We start from the raw sequence: 20,456 nt of genomic DNA, 5'->3' as shown, positions 1-20,456 counted from the left end.
TCACTCACATTACTGCATTGCCTGCTTGCTGGAAATAGGGCCCTGCAGTCACCTGTGCCACATGCTATGTTCAGCAAAACGCGAGCTGGCAAACTCCTCACTGCCAATAGAAGCGATTCCTACAACAAAAGAATAAGGCGGCTTAGGAAAACAGTGCGAATTTGTCTGAAGACTCCTGGGTACAAAACACAAAATTAAGGAGATGATGCTGTATGGCAACATGAAAGCTGGGAGAGCAGCTTTTAACCAACCAAATTTGCATAGTTGGTATGGAAGCTTCATCCTAATTTAATAGGGCAGTGCCAGGATCAGCAAGAATGTAGAAAAGTACAGATAGTCTAAAAAGGAGTGGAGTTACACTGCAAACAAAAATTTCATTTTAAATTCATGCATTTTATCTTTAATATATTTTTTTACTGAAAAATAACTCCAATGCCAGGTTTGATATACAGTTCGGTCCATATATATTTGGACACCGGCACAATTTTCATACATTTTTAAACACAGCCCCCCCCCCATTTTTAGGGGCTCAAATGTAATTGGATGAATTACTATAATCATAAATAAAAATGTTAATTTTAATATTTTGTTGAGAATCCTTTCGTGGCAATGACTGCCTGAAGTCTGAAACCCGTGGACATTACCAAGGACTGGGTTTCCTCCTTTCTGATGCTTTGCCAGGCTGATGCTTTGCCAGGCTTTAACTGCAGCTGTCTTCAGTTGTTCTTTGTTTGTGGTTCTTTCTGCCTTTAGTTTTGCCTTCAGCAAAAAGTGAAATGCATGCTCAATTGGGTTGAGATCAGGTGATTGACTAGGCCATTGCAGAATAGTCCAATTTTCCTTCAAAAGCTCCTGGTTTGCTTTTGCAGTGTGTTTTGGATCATTGTTCATCTGTACTGTGAAGCGCCGTCCAATCAACTTTGCTGCATTTGGCTGATTCTGGCCTGACATTAAATCTCTAAACATTGCAGAATTCATCTGGCTGCTTCTGTCTTCTGTCACATCATCAATAAACACCAAATGACCCAGTGCCAGTGGAAGCCATGCATGCCCATACCATCACACTGCCTCCATCATGTTTTACAGAGGACGTTGTATGCTATGGATCATGAGCTGTTCCAAGCCTTCTCCACACTTTTTTCTTCCTGTCATTCTGGTACAGAATTAATCTTCGTTTCATCCACCCAAAGAATGCTTTTCCAGAACTGGCCTGGCTTTTTTTTTTTTTTTGGCATTTCCAATTCTTCAGGCTTATGAATGGTTTGCACCTTGCGGTGAACCCACTGCATTTGCTCTCGTGAAGACTTCTCTTGATTGCAGACTATTACCATATTACGCCCACCTCCTGGAGAGAGAATGTCCTTCACTTGTCTGGATGTTGTGAAGGAGTTTTTCTTTACCATAGAGAGGATCCTGCGATCATCCACCACTGTTGTCTTCAGTGGAAGTCCAGGCCTTTTTATGTTGCTGAGCTCACCAGTGCGTTCTTCTTTCCTTAGAATGTACCAAAGTGTTGATTTGGCCACTCCTAATGTTGCTGCTATCTCTTTAATGGATTTGTTTTGTTTTAGAAGCCTTACAATGACCGGTTTCATTTGCATGGACAGCTCCTTTGAACACATGATGTAGGTTCACAGCAACACATTTCAAATGCAAATATTGCACTTAGAATCAACTTCATACCTTTTACCTGCCTAATTGATGAAGAAATAACGAAGGAGTAGCCCACAGCTGGCCATGAAACCGCTTTTGATTCAATTGTCTGATTATACTTTTGGTCCCTTTAGAAAGGGGGATGTCTATTCTTAAGAGCTGTAATTTCTAAACCCTTCCTCCGATTTGGACGTACATACCCTCAAATTAAACCTGAGAGTCTGCACTTTCAGCTCATATTCATTATTTAACTATAGCTTGAATATCTTTTGGTAAATACTTGAAAAAAAAATCTAAAATTGTGCCTGTGTCTAAATATATATGGTCCTAACTGTATGTGCAGAAATTAGGACATTTTATAGACAAAATAGTCCAGAAGACAAACCATCCCCGCCACATAATATTCAGGCATTTGGGGTGAACTTACTGTAAAAGAATTCATGCAAAATGACTGCAAAAAAAAAATCTGGGATGCAAACTGGACACTGAAACTGGGGAAAAGTATGGGTTAGGCTATGGTCACATATATGCGAATTAGATGCATTTTTAACCACATCCAAATTTGCATAACATGTGATCGTGACCGGTTCTCAATGGAGCCCGTTCCCACGTCTGGGATGGCCATGGTGCGGTTTTGAAAAGGGTTCTGTGCATTTTTGGGTCCGGTACAGGTGCTAATATAGGCATAAATTCACACCTGAACTGGTGAACAGAAACACTCTGGACTGCAAACCGCAGACAGACCTATGTGAACCCAGCCTAACACATGTAGTGAAATACAGCAAAGAACTGCTTTAAAGTGGCTGTAAACCAGGGACCTCCAGATGTTGCGGAAATACATGTCCCATGAAGCATTGTAAAACTCTGACTTTCACAGACATTACTAGGCATTGATGGGAATTGTAGTTCCTGAACAACTGGAGGGCCATAGTTTGGAGACCCCTGCTGTAAACCCTTCCATATACCCAGTGAAATGACTGGTCTCAGGTGATACAGAGAGATGAAAAAAAATCTTCCTACAGAAGTTGTACCCGTTTAGCTGCAGTCTTCTGTTCAAAGTCCAGTATTTTTAAAGCTTGTCTGAGCGGTCAGAAAAAAAAAAAAAAAAAGGGAGGTGGAGAGAAGAAATCACACTATGCAGAGCTCTGTGAGGAGAGCTCAGAGCTGATGATTGGAGGGAAGGGACAACCCCCCCCCCCCCCACACCTTTTTCTCTGGGTGTCCGAAAAACTTGTCAGAAGTGATTCATGCCAATGGCAGGGAATGAAGCAGCAGACAGAAAAGTCAAGTACATACTATAGAGGGATATGCTTAGTTAATTATTCATGTCTGAGCTTTTTAAGTGAGAACCACTTTAAAGCATTTTGCTTGCCAGTGTTCAAACCTCCTGTAGGCAGCAGTATAATCGTATAACCCAAATGTCCAAGAATTACTAATATCCTGTATTCCTCAATGGACGATAAAGAAAATATATTGACAACATTGTTTCTAGAGGTTGTAAAATCAGTATTTTACCAATTTCGGTTGCTTTGTCCTCTGGTGCTGACCTGCTGAAATGAAAATTTCAGTTTTATTTACCAACTGCTCAATTGTACTTATCCATGGGGTACAATAATTTAAATTTTACTAATATCACCTTCTCACTCAATCTCAGTCTACTGAAAATGTGTTACATGAAGCATCATGCAAAAATAAGAAACTATTATTTAAAGCGGATATATGGAAAAAAAGTAAAAAAGTCCTCCCTTACAGTAGGGCTGCGACCACACTGCAAGGGTTATTTAGTCATTTATGCCAGGGAGATTGGGTAAAGCAGTTTTACTTGCCTGATCCTTTGCCCCCACTAGCTCCTCCATACTGGTAGTCTGGTCACTGCAGCCTTTTCTTCTCTACACTAAGGTCCTCCAACATCATCAAGATGCAGGGACTATAGCCCAGCACTGGACGTGAGGATGCCGAGAAACAGCCCACTGATGGAGCATGGGGGAGCTCCAGGACCCGGAAAGTAAAAAGGGCTTTTTTACCATCCCATAGGCTAAACTAGTATTTAACCCTTGCAGTGTGAGTGCAGCTGCACTACAAGGGAGGTCTTTTACTTTTGCCGGAGATAGGCTTTAATAAAGATTTTTTTATTACTGGCCAGAAAGATGACCTTGTTCCACCCCAAGCTGCCAGGGTGTGGAGACACTCTTACAGAAAGCAGATTTAAACCCCAACTTCAAAAGCGTAGCTTGGCTCTCACCCGAACATTGCGAGATGGTTCTCCCATCAAATGGACAATGAATATGACTTCACGAGTAACAGTGGGAAGGTCAGAGCTCAGAGTACTGAGGGCAGTAAGGTCCGGACAGAAGTTCAGCATCAGGACTGGATTGAAGTTAAGATCTTTGTGAAACCTCCTTCGTACAAAGTTAACCTATTGGAAAGAAGAGAGCTTTCCTTTATTCATACCAATTATTTAGCACCTTATATGCAGTATGGCAACCTCAGCCTGTTAATCAAAATGTACCCACCTGTCTTTCAGGATCACTAGATTTCTTCATGCCTTTGATGAAATCTTTCCTTTCTTTTATGTGGGCCTCATATTGTGAAAAACTCTTAGTGCCACTCTCCAAACAAAGGTGGGGGAGATGGGGTTCTGCAAATTAAATTTTTTTTTAAATCTCTTTTACCACTTTAGTATACTGGTTTTAAAGCCATTTCATAGTGCATGCATAATAAGTAATGTGTGTTACACTTAAGGGCTCTTTCACACGGGCACTCCGTATGTCCGCAAATCATCCTATTTTTTTGCGGATGATTTGCGGACATAATGTAAGTCAATGGCATTGCGGATGTCAGCGGAATACCATCCGCTGACATCCGATTTTCTTCCTTTTAGTTCTGTTCCGTTTTTTGGAACGGAACAGAACCATATTTTTCCTCCGTTCAAAAAACGGAAAGGAAGGAAAATCGGATGTCAGCGGTGTCATCCGCAATGCCCATAGACTTACATTATGTCCGCATATCATCTGCAAACGGATGGGATGATATGCGGACATACGGAGCGGATGACACAAATGTCATCCGCTCCGTGAAGAAAAAAAAAAAAAAAGTCCCGCAGCGGAGAAAAACAGCGGATCGGCCGTGTGAAAGAGCCCTAAGTGTATTCCTGACATCTCAAAGAATCACAGCACTCATTCTGACAGTGCCTTAATGTGTTTCTCTTTCCAGTATTCAACGTTTGTAGGCGGCGCATAGAAACACACTGAAATGATCCAGGGAGGATGCAGATACGAGGAGTAAAAGCTTAATTTATTGTTTAAAAGAAGGATCAAATCAGGTGGCGGCTGCAGCATTGGGAACACTTTACCTGTTCCACACTAAAAACGGGTGGGACATTTAACATGTTCCCAAAGGTGAACTTATCCTTTAAGTTCATTAAGAGATACAAGGATTTCTGGGCAGTTTGGTTATACAGCCACCTACAGGAGGCTGGACCAAAACAACAAAAACAAAAAAACAAAAGTAAGGCCAGCCCCCATATAACCCCACCTACAACCATCATGCTTTAGTTTGGTGTGTAAGCAGTAGAAGAGCAAAAAATACAGAGCCCATAACTTGTGTCACTCAGTAGGGTATTATGGCAAATACAAAAAACTTTTTTCTTTACCATCCATCGAGGGACACAATAATTCTTAAAAAGTCACAATGTCCAAAAGCAATCCAACTGAAGGGTGGGCAGTAGCCACTGAGAGATTCAACAGATTTGGAGATCATATGACTTTTGCCAGTGGTTTACTACCGCTTTAAGGGCTCGCCCCCCTGCTCCTCTTGCACAATTGCCACTTTTGAAGATCGCATGGGGGGGGGGGGGTTGGGGGCAGGTACCTGATTTTGACAGGTACCTGCTTCCCACTTCTGTCTTCCTCCCTCCCCCTGCAGTCTTCTGGGACACCGACGGGTCCCTGAAGACTACATCCACCATTCACAATGCACAGAGTGACTCGCACATGCTCAGTGGGCACTCGGCTATGAAGCCGCAAGCTTTCCATGGCCAGGTGCCCATAGTGAAGATGCCAGCGCTGCCGAGGGAGGACAGAGGATGAAGACAGCTGGGCTGAGTGTACCGCTGCATCGTGGCACAGGTGAGTGGCTGTTTTTAAAAGTCAGCAGCTACAGTTTTAGTAGCTGCTGACTTTTACATTTTTGACAGGTGACTGGAACTCCGCTTTAAGGCCTCAAGCACACAGGGCGTTTGAAAAAAACGAGCTGCAAAGCCAGTTCTGATGCCAGGAAAAAGCAGCTTTAAAAATTAGCTTTTAGAAATGTTTTGTATTGGCGTTAACATATGTTTTAGCCACATTTAGCAGCGTTAACATTTGGCAGCCTTTCTCTGCCCTCTATTTTCCAACCTAAAATCCAACTACTACAGCTTAACCATTTACTTTCAATACATTTTTATTGTTTTAAATGCATAGGAAAAGAATACACAATAAAACAGTGTAGAGAACATCCGTTGTGGAGTACATGGGTACAACTTAAAAACACAACAAGTGACACAGTCTCCGCAGGGATTCATAATAACATTCAATATTTCCAAGCGATACATTGTTTGCTACATCCCCGGCCAGTCTGTCCGGGCTAGGCCCGGATCCGCCCCCTCCCAGCGCCCCGCAGGGGAACACACTGCGCCGAGTGGATTGGGGCGGACGTCCAGACCCCAGCCCATCGCCAACCCCCGGCCTCAGGGGAACCATGTAGCCGCAGTATTGTACCAGATAACAGAACTATAGTGCATAGTAAGGCCGCGCACTGTCAAACCCAACGGGATCCCTAGGGGACCGCGTCTTTGAAAGTATGGATCAACAGCGGTTCAGGAAAGGAAAAATAGAAAGAGAGAATAAGAAAGTCTGGGAAGGAAAAGGGGAGAGTAGGGGGGGTAGAGAAGGAGTAAGATATGGGGGCAAGGGGAGGGTGGTGTCCAGGTTTGTCACAAAGAAGCCAAATAGCCGTGGAGAGGGGCTCCCAGAGGAGCTCCCCATGAGAGTCTCACATGCTACTGGGGTCCCGCCAGATATCTCATCCCAGGTTTTCTTAAACAGGGGCAATTTGTCCTGGAGGACAGCCACCATTCGCTCGTTCACCATGATCCAGGTTAATTTAGCTTTGAGAAGTTCCAGTAATATCACCGGGGATCGCCATGAGCGAGCTATGGTAATCTTGGCTGCCGTAAAGATGAAAGCGACCAAGCGTTTAGTGTGTTTTGGAGCCATAGTTATTGGCTTACCCAGAAGCGCTTGGATAGGGGATTTAGGCAGGTTAACGCCAGTGAGTGAATATATGAAATTGTATACTCGGATCCAAAATCTGCGGACCTTAGGGCAGGTCCACCAGATATGCATGCCCGTGCCAGGCTGACCGCAGCCCCGGAAGCACAAAGGAGAGGCCTCCCGGACCGCCGCTGCCAGCCTGACAGGGACCATGTACCACCTCAGAAGAACCTTATAATTGGCCTCTATCAGAGAGGTATTGATTAGGAATTTTGAGTTCAGTACCGCCAGCTGATTCCATTCTGCCCTGTCCATCTCCTCCCCCAGGTCTGCCTCCCATCGAACCATGTATGGTAGTTTAACATCATCATCATGTAACACTGTATATATTGTAGAGATAAATCCCTTCTGTCTATCAATATTGGTACAAAGGTACTCCATTGGAGTCGAGGTAGTTATATCGCTGAAGCTCTTCAGGGAGGAAGCATAATGAGAGATTTGAGTATAACGGTACAATTCCCCCTCTGGAAGAGAATATTTGTCCTTCGATACAGTTTTGGAGAGAATACCCCTACTATCACATAAGTCAGCTAGACGAAGAAGACCCTTGTTGGTCCACCAAGCGAAGGCTAGGGGACAGAGGCCCGGGGGAAACCACGGATTGCCCAGTAGGGGCGCCAGTGGGGCATGAGGAGATCTGAAACCATGTCGTTTCGCCAGACGATCCCATATTCCCAAAGACAGGGACAGGGTGGGACACAGGATCAGCTTAACCATTTAAAGCGAAGTTCCACCTAAAACCAAAAAAATACATAAAAATACCCCCGGGACAGTCAGGGCTAGTGCATTCCACAATGGATAGCCTCTGAACTGTCCCGGGTTGCACTTACCTGCAAGAAGAAATACTTACCTTGAAAATGTATTGTCCAGCGCTGCCATCTCAGGTGTGGGCAGCTTGAAGCCAGCGCGATCCTCTTCTGCAGCCTCTTCGGTCCCACGATGCACTGCACCGGCCCCGCCGTCACTTCCGGTGCCGCAGCGTCATCCCCGCAAGGTATGAAGGCGCCTGAACCGGAACAGACGTCGGGGCCGGTGCAGGCGCATTGATTCCTGGGAGCGATGACGTTCAGCTCCCAGGAATCATTGCAAGCCAGGAAGTGACGACTCGCCGTGGCCGCCGAGGGAGGAAGAGGAAGTAAGGTAAGTATATTTTCTTCTAAAACAAGGTAAGTAAAAAAAAAAAAAAATATTGCGATTATCCATTTGTTTTTCAGGTGACCTGGAGCAAGAAGATGGACGGAAGTTACATTTTAGGGTGGAAACCCACTTTAAGCCCCAGGCCTATTTTTGACACTTTGTTTAAAATCAGTATTTTTTGCTAGAAAATTACTTAGAACCCCCAAACATCATATATATTTTTTAGCAAAGACTCTGGAGAATAAAATGGCGGTCATTGCAATATTTTTTGTCATACGGTATTTGCGCAGCGGTCTTTCAAACGCCATTTTTTTTGGAAACATTACGAAAAATCACATTTCACTGCATTTAAAAAAACTAAGCAGTAAAGTTAGCCCATTTTTTTTGTATATTGTGAAAGATGATTTCACGCCGAGTAAATATATACCCAACATGTTACGGTTTAAAATTGCGCACACCCGTGGAATGGAGACAAACTACGGTCAATAGAAATCTCCATAGGCGACGTTTTAAAAAATTTTAACGGTTAGCAGTTTAGAGTTAGAGTGTAGCTCTTTTTTTCTAAATTATTGCTCACGCTCTGGCGATCATGGCGATACCTTACATGTGTGGTTTGAACAGTGATTTAATTTGCGCTCGACTTCCATATACGTTTTCTTTCGCGCGCGAGCTAACGGCGACGGGGGCGGCTAAAATTTTTTCTTTTTTCATATTTTTTTAATTTTAACACGTTTTAAAAAAAAAAAAAAAAAAAAAAAAAATATGATCACTTTTATTGCTGTCACAAGCAATGTAAACATCCCTTGTGACAGCAATATGCAGTGACAAGTACTCTTTATGGAGGGATCGAGGGTCTAAACCCTAGACCCCTCCACTACACTTCCATGTATTCAAAACTCCGAAAACTGCATTTTTTAATACACCGCCTTTAGCAGCCGAGTAACCCGGACGTGACGTCATGGACGCCGCCTCCGGGTTAAGTCATCGGAGACCCGATCGAAGCCGCATCCGGCTTCGATCGGGACTCCATCCAGCCAGCGGAGGTGCCGGCTGGATGCTCGGGTCTCCCGGTGGGACGGGAGACCCGGGGCAAAGCCGCGGGAGGGGGGGCGTCCCCTCCCGCTCGCCGGGGTAAAGACCAATGCGGCTTCCGAGCCGCATCGGTCGTTACCGACGGAAAGCCGACCGCCGGCTCTAAACAATGGTACCGGGATGATGCCTCTAGCTAGCCGCATCATCCCAGTATAACCACGCAAAGTCAGCCGACGTACGGGTACGTCACTTTGCGGTAAATGGTTAACAATGTCTGACGTGGCCTAACGCTGTATGCAGCATCAGGTGTTTTTACAGCCTAACGCTGCTGCTCCAGAAAAAGTTAAAAAAAAGGTTTGGACAGACATAGCATGTGCAGAGAATAGACCAACTGGTCCAAAACAGGAAGCTTAAGCTGGACACTCCTAGCCTTTGACTTCAGGGAAAAAGGGAAGTCCATGATAAGATACGCTGTTACCCAATTAGATAACTGCAATGCAAGAGCCCTCACAACAGGAGACCTACAATTGGAGAGGAGAGAAAAGAAACCCCCCAAAGCTCACAAAAAATTAAGGGTTAGCAAGAACACCCATATAAAGGGGTAGGCAGGGATAAGGACGCACTGTAAACTACACTGGTGTACAAGAACATCAGGAACAGAAGGGTGAGTAGGAGTCTTTCCAACCAACCATACGTATGTGCTTTAAGTGTGATACGTTACACTGCAAACTTGCCTAACCAGTTATCAAATACATGAATCTAGGAGTCATCCAACCTACCCCTGTAAAGGGCAGATTCGTCCATCAGATGAGTGGTAAGAATCATAGTAACAGTACAAGAAATATTCACCTGATGGAGAAAAAGAAAAAAAGAGAAAGGAATCTAAGGAGACTTCCTCAGAAGGCAGCAGATTGGCCACAGAACTATGTATGAACCTCACTAACTATAGATCAGATTTTCACTATCCCTCTTAGGGCCAATCTGTGGAAGGATGTAGTCCTGCATGCTGACTGTCTATTGGAGTACAGGACCGTCCAGTGATGGATAATTATTGGAAGGAAGGAAATAAGGAAGGAGGGGCACTAATGTACAGAACTCTGACTTTTAAAAGTGGGAATTCTCAGATAAGGGGGATCTAGCAGGCTGGGGGGTCAGCAACCTGTAGATCGCAGTCCAGGCTTGCTGACCCACCATCCCAGAGCATCAAACAGAGTACAATGCAGAGGGACTACTTGTAAAGCTGGAGCTGAAGTATGGAGCAAGAGCCTCAAATACCGATACCTCCTCTTCTATGCGGACGGATACCAACTGCACTCCACCTCTTATCCTGGCTTGAGGTCTCCAGAATGGTGCCAGCAGCAGGAAAGAGGAGATCTTCAGGTCACAGGGAAGCAATACACTGAGCATAATATAATAATAAGTATAGGGCTGCTTTCACACTGATCTGCTGTGGTTTACCTGTACCACGGGTGCAGTGTACCTGCAGCTTTCCTGTGGGTTTGCCATAGACTTCTATTATATCCTGCTGGTTTAGTGCACTTTCTGAAAGCGCACCAAAACTCCTGCAGGATATAATAGAAGTCTAGGGCAAAGCACAGCTACCCCAGGAAAGTTGCAGATGCACTGCGCTTCACCAGCGGTACAGGTAAACTGCAGCACATCAGTGTGAAAGCATCCTTATAGGGGCTCAGAACAGTAAGGGTTCATTTACATTTGCAGTTGGGGAGTGGTAAAGCCCCATAGTTAAGATGTTTTTACAACCCCCCCCATCCCAATGCACCCCCCCTTAGCTGCAGTGGCCAGGGGTGTACACATGTCACAGCCATAGCAGGAGTTAAACGCCCTGTCATGATTGGCGGGTGTAGCAAGTGAATGAGGCCACTCTGCAAGTGCCATGCAATCTTGTGCACTACAGCAAACAAGCGGTTAAAGCAGGCAGTGTTGTGTCACTTTCTCACCTCCTGCTTTAACTCCTTGGAATCCACAGAAGCATATAGTTGCGGGGCGCTTGCAGAGCAGCCCCATTTACTTGAATGAGTCCAGAGTGGCAGGTAGTAGCACCCACCAAAAGCAACAGGGGGCTTAATTTCTTTTGAAAAATGTGTACATCATTTGGCTGCTGCCTCAGCAGCTAAAGGGAGTATGGATTGGGGGCGGTAAAACTGACTCAACCTCAAGGTTTTACCGTCCCCTAACGTTAAATGTGAATGAGCCCTAAGGGTGCTGCTGCTGAATGCAACTAAGGGCTCATTCACAAGTTGCAGCAGGCACTGCTGCTCCTCTGAAAAGTGATGTGAGCGTGTTTAACAGGTGGTGAGGAGGCATATATATTGCCTCCTCACCACCTGATTTAAACCCATGATTGCCATGCAATGCACGCGATTGCAACACGGTAATATGGCAATTGGAGGTTGAGGAGGCAAAACTGTGCCCGGTGATCGTTGAATTCTCCCATTTTTTTCAGGTAGAGCTCTCCCTCTTTAAAGGTTGCCTATCTCTGCAGTAGGCAATACCTTGACCCCAGGAAAGAACGTGTGATTACAAATGACACACTCAATGTTATTGGGCAAAGGGGAGTCCCCAAATCTTATTGGAGATGGAGATGAAGATGTTGCAGCATCCAGATGACATCCAGTGAAGGTTGGGTTGCTAAATCCAGCAAAAAGTGTCAGAAACTTCAGGAATAGGACCCTCTGGGGTTGATTCACTAAAACTGTAGAATGCAAAATCTGGTGCAGCTCTGCATAGTAACCAATCAGCTTCCAGGTTTTGTTGTCAAAGCTTACCTGAACAAGCTGGATTTAGAAGCGAATTGGCTACCATGCAAAGCTGCTCCAGATTCCAAGAGAGTTTTAGTAAAATGTCCCCCTTGGTGATTCACAAACTGTGAGAATCTAGGAAACCAACTCTCTTCAGCAAAGGTCTCCTGAGCATTCCACAATGGGGATGACAGGAAAAGGCATTGGAGTGGCCATACCTGCTAGTATTGTGTGCAGGGTCTAGAACTTCTGGAGGACACTAAACAGTCAGATCCTTACTAAGAAAGGGAGCAGAAGGGACTGATCACTTTTGACCTTGCAGGTCAACAAGTTTGTCAGGAGAGAGATTGGGCTGAGGAGAGTCAAGTACCACAGGGCAGACCTTCCCAGCAGGGAAGAGTGTGCTTTCAAGTGGGATACCACTCCCAAGGAAAGATTTCTACCAGATTAGGAATCCGAAGTCTCAGGGTGTAGGAAACCCAAACAAACCTGGAAAGAAGCACAATGAGGTACACTAATACAAGAAGCATGATGAGGGTCAACTTAGGGAGGTGACCCTACCATAACAGAGTGGAGGTTACAGGAAGAAAAGCCCGATTCTCAAAACTGTGAGGAGATTACTGCCAAGGGACCCAACAGGATAAGCAAACAGCCCCGCTTGCACCAGAGTCTGACATGGCTTTGGACCTAGAGAATGCTCTGGCTAAAGCTGGCCATACATTATACAATTTTTTTTTAGATTTACCAAAAACAGAATATGAGGTCAAGCCTAAACTCTTTCAATTTTTATGCAATCAGGCAAGCCCTTGCACTACACAGTTGAAAACAAATGTAAAAGAAATTGAATAAGAAAATTGTATAATGTATGGCCAGCTTTACAGATGCATACACACAATAAGAATGAATAAAACAACTTCCTGTCCTCAAAATGTAGTGTTCGAAGGATTACAAGTTTCCAATCTTCCAGTCATGACTGAATGGCACCACCATGCTTTGCTGCCCTAGGGCTGAGCATAGTACAAAAAAAAAAGCAACAAACAGAGGGTGCACCAGCCTAGTGTATTATCTTTATATACCATTTAATAATTCATAAAAGCCGATATTATACACAGATTAGTTTAACAAGCGTATCAGTGAAATAAAAGCCACAACTGCCAAATCTTCTCTGATATTGAAGCGATGTACCTTAAAATATATAAGCCACATTGGACCTGTATGGCTTCTTTCCATGCGGTTGATAAAGTGCTGCAGATTTGGTGGTCGTGTAATACATTTGTTAAATGTATTTATTGGTTTTACAACACAATGTAAGAAAATCAAAAGCAACCACATAAAATCACCTGCACAGGGACTAGAGAATGATCAGATATTTCAGAGAAATCCAAAAGAAACATGAACATAACAACCGTTGTTAAACAACTTTGTGCAATTGGAATAATATCAAAAGGGTAATAAATGCAAAAAGGAAAAAAAGAAAAAAAAAAAAAAAAAAGGAGAAGAAAACCCATATTTCACGGCCTACTTGCAGTCGTCCTGCGGGTGGCCCAACTCATGTGACCAAGCTCAGAGAATGGCTTAATTTATTTATTTTATTTTATTCACTTTTATTGCTGTCACAAGAAACGTAAACATCCCTTGTGATAGCAATAAAGCATGACAGGTCCTCTTTATGGGGACATCTGGAGTCTATAAGACCCCAGATTTCTCCTCCACCCTTGAAAGCATGAGATGAAAAAAATAAAATAAATAAATAAATAAAAAGGCTGGTTTACATTCTCCCTAACCAGAAGAGACGAAATGCAGGATTGGGCAACTACTCCCTCTGCTTCTAAAAGCGATCCAACGGCTAATCGGCCGCTCAGGTTGTTTTAAGCAGAAGGGGAATCGCTGGCTGCATATTGGAATCCCGGAGTTATGGCTGGCTGCAAGTTTGAATCCCGGAGAGATGGCTGACAGCTGCAGCCATGGCCCTGGTATAACTACGCACATACACACATATGTATATGTATGTATGTATGTATGTGTGTGTATATATTATATATACACACACACACACGTGATTGTGGCAAGTGGTTAAGGTCATTAGGACATAAGGTCATGAGGACAAGGAGGACCTCTTTACATCTGGGAGGATGTATATCTTCATACAAGGAAAAGCTTGTTCATAGGTAGAATTGTGAAAACAAAAAATAGTTATGACTAGCTCAGTTGCTCGCTTTAAAAAAAAAAAAGAAAAAAAAAAAAAGATTAAAAAAAAAAAAAAAAAAGAAGAGCTGGATGGATTCCTAAATGCACAGAATATAAAATTGTATATTAATACTTATAGGTAATAAAACCAGAGATTGTTGATTCAGGGAATATCCAATTGCCTTGGGGGATCAGTAAAGCTTTTTTCCCCCGGGGGAAGCCGCCCCTGCTGGGAGAAGACAGCATTTATTGCTAGCAGCTATAACAGCCGCTAGCAATAATCAAACGTAAAATCCGACAGGCTGGTTGAACCAAAGTTGTTCAATCAGCTTGGGCACATTCAGCCTGCTAATACATGGTTCAAATCTTAGCTGGCTCCTGTTGAGCTGGCCAAGATTTAAACTGCCTATGGCCGGCCTTAGCTAAAATCCAATTCAGAGCCAAGATCATTCAAACATAATTATGAAGCTCTGTGTGCTTGGCCAATGTCGAAATCACAATTTTTCCCATTACTTACCACTAGGGTGCAAGATAACTTCCAAAGCACGGTCACATTTATATTCTTCTGCCAAGCTAATCCAGATGGAGGAAGCCGAGAGAGCAAAAGGGCTTGCATCAGCACGAAGAGCATGGGATGGACTCTCTATACCTGTACAAGGAGAGAGGCATCATTACATTTTCTCTGAAATGGAGGGCCATATAGATGTAGCTAATTATTAAAATGCGTTAACTTAATCTTGTGTCAATTCTACTTTTAGTTATAACATTTTACAAACAAAATATTCACCTGCTAGAAGACAAGGTCCCTGAACTTGTAAGTGGAAGGTAAACTGATAGCGCTGTGGGTTAGTAGCAAGGCCGGTGAGAGCAGTAGACAGAGATCGGGGAAGTGCAGAATTCAGTAACTGGGAAGGAGAATCTGGAATTAGCAGCCAGGAATTTCCCACTGCTCCACTCACACCACCAAAACAACTGGCTGGACTGTAAAACAAAGAACACAGAAATGTCTTCAAAGTGCATATATCCCTATACTTACATAGATGTAAATAGATTACACACACTTATCTAATTATACAAGAAGAGTGCTCTGTAGGATGCATGCATCAGTAAATAAAAACTAGCACTTTTAAATCTAGAATGGTCAATAATCGGTTTTCTAAAGTACTGAGAATTTGCCCAGGTGGTCTTTAGATTTTGGCCCCTTTCACACAGGTGATCAGATTAGGGACAGCCTGTTCGTTTTTCAGGCAAACCTGACCAGAAGGTCCATGGATCCTTATGGACATATAAAACTCTGGTCCGACCACATCTGGAGTATTCTGTAGTGTTCTGGTCACCAATCCTCAGAAGGGATGTGAAGGAGCTGGAGAGAGTCCAGAGAAGAACAACTAAACTGATTAGGGGATTTGATTATGAAGAGCGCTTACAGGCGCTTGATTTATTCTCCCTGGAAAGGAGACGCCTGAGAGGGGACATGATAGCAATTTACAAAAACCTCAACGGTGAGCTCAACATAGAAAAAAAAAAACTGTTCAGTCGCAATGAACGCATGAGGACACGAGGCCATGCAATGCGATTAGAGGAGAAGAGATTTAACCTTAGGCTACGCAGGGGGGTTTTTTTACAGTAAAGGTAACAAGACTATGGGATTCTCTACCACAAGTGGTAGTAACTACGGGGAGTATGGATACTTTAAAAGACTATTGGCCATACATTTCAGGGATCAAAACATTCAGGGGTATGGGAAATAATTACGTCCACATACGCCTACACAGGTTGAACTGGATGGACTATTGTCTTTATTCAACCTCAACTACTATGCAACTATGAAAGGTGGGTGTAAATGAGGCTACTCCAGGCAACCCACAGAAACTCTGCACTGCAGAAATTGAGTCATCTGCCCACTCTGCTCCACTCAGCAGGGGATCTGTGAGCTGATTGGAACGTAAACCACTCCATATGAAAGGGGCCTTAATGTTAAAAGAACTGATAAAAAAGGGGTATAATGAGGACTGTTACTTAACAGCTAAATATTTGAAAAAATACATTTTAAAAGTGGAAAATATAACCAATATGTTGTTTAAATTGCCTAAACCATACAAAAAAACTTTTTTTTCTAACGTTGTCCATCAGACTACTTCCACTTGTGCAACTCAAGACCAAATGTCCCATGATAAGCTATTTATATTTCTGTAGCAGAACAAAATGCTGGAAACATTTTAAAAATACCTAATATCAAAGACCAATCAGACTGTTTAGTGTTTGGTTTTCATTTTGAGCACTACAGCAAAACAAAGGTTATGACTGCATGGTGGTGGTAGTGGTAAAAGAACAGATAGTACAGAAGTTAGGAGACTCCAAATACAGGGGAGGGATACGACAGCTTTTGCATTAAAGAGGACACCAGAAAGCCCAGTACACAGAACACACAATCACCATAAGCACAACCTGTCGTCACAAAGACCATCCCCATGCTCGCTAGGATCCCCTGGACTCAGGGCCAAGGGTGTAAGGGTGGAGTTGAGGGTCACACGCACAGTTCCTCCAGGAAGAGTCTGCAGCTCTCTGCAACTTTGCAGAGTCACACTCACTACTGAAGAGGGATGTACAGCTCCCACACTGAGCACAAACACATTGTGTGCCGTGTCTGCGTCCAATACAAGGTGACCTAAAAACATGAAAGAGACAATGAGAACTGAAGAGTTGAGATTTCTGCAAATAAGAAAACATGCCAAAAAACAGAACTGACAAATAAATAAAAAGTTAAAATGTTATGTTATAGGAAATAATTAGAAAGGGTAATTGTGCCTAAGCATTATCATGAACAATGCACTTTTTGTCTTAGCATACCTGCCTAGCAAAATCTTAGGCCACCTCTGACTGCTACTTATGGCACTTTTCCACTGCAAGTACCGGCTCGGCTCTACTCGGCCCTGCTTGGCCCAGCTTTTCCACTGCTGGTACCGCATGGTACGGTGTTGGAACGGTTCGGTACGGTATGGTTTTCTTTTCCACTAAAGTAGTACTAAAGTTAAGTGGGTGGGATAACAATGGGGTGGGTGGGATTCTCTGACCAATCAGTGGCTAGTAGTGACTGCATGCAAAGGATTGTGGGAAATGGTACCGGGTATGGTATCTCTTGGAACCACAATCGAGGCGGTACTGTTTTTGAGAGCCGTACCGTTCGGTTCCATGCAGTGGATAAGCGCCGCCGTACCGAACCGTTCCTACACCATACCATGTGGTACCAGCAGTGGAAAAGCACAAAAGCGAGCCGAACCGTTCCATGCAGTGGAAAAGCGCCATTAGGAGATTTGGAATGGGTTTGGTGAGGTCACTACAGTGCTGCTCATGGTTTTCCTTGCTGGAGGCTCCGATATGGGGATGCAAAAACCTGACTCTTCCACCAAGATGGCCGCTTATACACAGACACAGCAAGTTATGGTAAGTCAGTAATGGGAAAAGATCAGCTGCTGAGGAACCTCAGGCAACATTGGGGACTAGTATTTTGCCCTTTGCCTTCCTTTTTGGGCACAACCCCCAGAATTGAGTTCCACTGTAAAGGCAAAGTTCACCTTTTGAAGCAAGTTACATATTACACATGTATATAGTACTAAGTGTAACAGGCTCTAGCACCCCCTGCTGTAGCTCCCCCCCCCCAATTAATTCAATCTGTGAATGAATGAACTACAAGTTCCATCTTCCACTGCTGCAGATGGTTTGTAGTTCTCAAAGGACTGCAAAGGCACTGGTGAGAACTCCTGTAATTCATTGACACTTCCTACAGTTTTAAAGAGAAAGCCTGTACAGTTACAGGCAAAAAGTTATAGGCAGTGTCTGCAGGCACCTGAGATTAAATCCCCAATCTGCTGATCACAGATGCAATGCTCTACAAGCTCCTGAAAAAAAAGAAAGAAAAAAAAAAAAAAAGGAAGGAATAAATGCACATTATTTTTTCCCTGAAAAACAAAAAAAAAACATGCGCAATTATTTTTTAAAAAGGTGAACTTAACCTATTAAAGCACATTCTGGATTAAATATATACAAAAAAATAAAAAGGAAATTAAAAACTGAGCCCTGCACTAAAGTGCGGACTATAGTGTCAACAGTGTTTCCAAACACTTGTGGTACTGGTGTATTTATAAAGTATTTCCTTTAAAAAGGATAGCTCATGGCACAAATATACCCACTAGGCAATACAATTCTAGCTGCATATTCAACATGACATTGGAGCTGGTTTATGAAAAGTGGAAAAAAGAAAATAAAGCTAACAATGGGAATTTTTGCCTACAGAAAACTATTAAATGTTTCACCTTATATTCCAGAATAAAAATATTTTGGCTGGTCCATATTGAGAACTCCCAATTTTTTAATTTTCTCCAGTTTTGAAATTAAATCACTCACTTTGTCCATTATGGTGATGTAAGCAATCAAAACCACAATTATTAAACAAGTATTAGTAGCTTTCAAATGAAAGCAGTTAAAAAAAAAAAAAAAAAAAAACATTTGGCAGCTACAAATACTGTAGCTGCTGACTTTTAATAATAGGATCCTTAGCTGTCCAGGGATCCAGTGCTGTCCTCACTTGAGCCGGCTCTCCAGCCATCTTTGGGTCCAGGCATCAGCAGGTTCACTTTGGGAAGAAGGCCATGACTGCTTGTGGCTTTATATACGGCCTCCCACGAGAAGCACTACACTTTGTAAAACGGTCCTGCAGCTTTCTGGGACCTGTGCCATGTCCCAGATGACTGCAGGGAGAAGGGAGGGGGGACTGAAAGTGGGAGCAGGTACCTGTCAAAACCAGGTACCCAACCCCCCAAAACAAAAACATAAAAAATTGCACCCACAGCACATAGATAGTCCAGCCCTACTGTTTTTCATGGTACAATTTCACCCTACACTGTTGTAGGTTACATTAAAAAAAATCCTACTTGTGCCAGTTTACCTGCAGTCTTCATAAAGTGCACAGTTAATAAGAATAAATAGTAGCACACACAAAGAAGATCCTTCCCACTGGAAAATACATGTTAAGATGCATAAAAAAACACATGCATTCTTCAAGTTTATGTAAACCTCAATAAGTAACTTTTTATTTTGCTCCCGATTGGTCTGCTAAATATACCAAAGCCTAATGTTTTACCACGTTAAGGGCAAATAAATGCCTTTTGATTCTGCAAGAAATCTTGATAAGTTTCTGTGCCCTCTGCCAACTTATCGTTAGCATTCTTTTAGTCTAACTCTGAACTTTTTTTTTTGTCCCCACTTTGTTTTGATTGAAAAAAGCAAAAAGAAAGAAAGAATGGCAAAGAAATGGCAAAGTGCGTATAGAAACGATTATAGAAAGGTCTCAACCCTTGTCAAAATGGAGAATAGCATAAGCATTAAAAAAAAAAAAAAAAAAAAAACAAAAAACTGAAGTATAAAGCAGGGGATGCATTAATCAACAAGTGGTGGAGGAGTGATTCCTGAAACAGTGGGACCGCAGTTTGTACCAACAGACTGGAAACAATAGGTTTAAGAAACATTCAATGTAATGGCACAAGCAAAAAAGGAGATTACTCGAAGAGATTCTAGCACAGCTAATTGTGGGGGAGGAGGGCCAATCTCCCATCCTTTTTATTGAGAAGAGGGGGGGAATGTTCTAATATTCTATACACTAACTGAATTATGGTGACAACACTGCTCCTCCACAGATCCAGTACAGTAAATGAGTGTTGTTGCCCTAGGACAGAAAGTGCATTACTGGCCAGATCACCAGCTAAAAATGAAAGGAAAAAAACCTACATAAAATAAGGTTAACACAGTCACCACATCCAAGGACTAACAAGCTGAAATATTATATATATAAAAAAACTTTGTTCTTGAGTTTAGAAAACAAAAAATTAAGCACAAAGTTGTAAGGAAAGTCTAAGATACTGCCTCAAGGAAGCCATTAGATGTGTTCTGATTAACACCTGGTTCAAAAGTTCACCGCCTTGGATGGACTTTTTTTCTATTTCAATCATTTTGTATTGTTTTTCACCAAAAGAGGAAAATACAACAATACTTTCCAGTAGCAAAGTGTACAAAACAACCATACAAATTAAACATTCAAAGAAGTGCTTAAGAGCAAAGTGTCCGCTACAACAAGCCAAATGAATGCACGTGGGAAATTCAGATCTAATCCTTGGAAGGACTTTTTTAAACATTTAATAGTTAAGAGCATCAAATACAGCCAACACATTTCAAGAGCAGGCTCCCCCCTTCTTCAGGGCTTGAGCAATCTAGGTTAATAAAATTATATATTACAGAATAGTGATGTAATGTATTTGTATTGCATTTTTGGATGAAAACTGTACGATCTGGTATTGTAGGAGGAACATTTTCGTATTTGTCC

The 20,456-nt window shown here is 42.8% G+C and overlaps 1 protein-coding gene across 1 annotated transcript in view; it reads right to left on the bottom strand.

Annotated features, from left to right (window-relative positions):
• Window positions 1-20,456, bottom strand: part of VWA5B2 (von Willebrand factor A domain containing 5B2) — an 82,876-nt gene that overhangs the window by 45,827 nt on the left and 16,593 nt on the right. The window contains exons 3-8 of the mRNA XM_082249902.1: window positions 16,517-16,748; window positions 14,868-15,061; window positions 14,598-14,729; window positions 4,167-4,291; window positions 3,896-4,069; window positions 9-119 (exon numbers count right to left, since the gene is read on the bottom strand). Of these exons, the coding sequence (XP_082106028.1) occupies window positions 9-119; window positions 3,896-4,069; window positions 4,167-4,291; window positions 14,598-14,729; window positions 14,868-15,061; window positions 16,517-16,748 (968 nt within the window). The remainder of the gene's footprint in view (window positions 1-8; window positions 120-3,895; window positions 4,070-4,166; window positions 4,292-14,597; window positions 14,730-14,867; window positions 15,062-16,516; window positions 16,749-20,456) is intronic.

Source organism: Pelophylax lessonae, assembly GCF_965119305.1.
Source record: "Pelophylax lessonae genome assembly, chromosome: 3".
Classification (NCBI taxonomy): Eukaryota; Metazoa; Chordata; class Amphibia; order Anura; family Ranidae; genus Pelophylax; species Pelophylax lessonae.
Note: the sequence above shows the minus strand (reverse complement) of the source record. Positions and strands in the feature narration are given on the sequence as shown.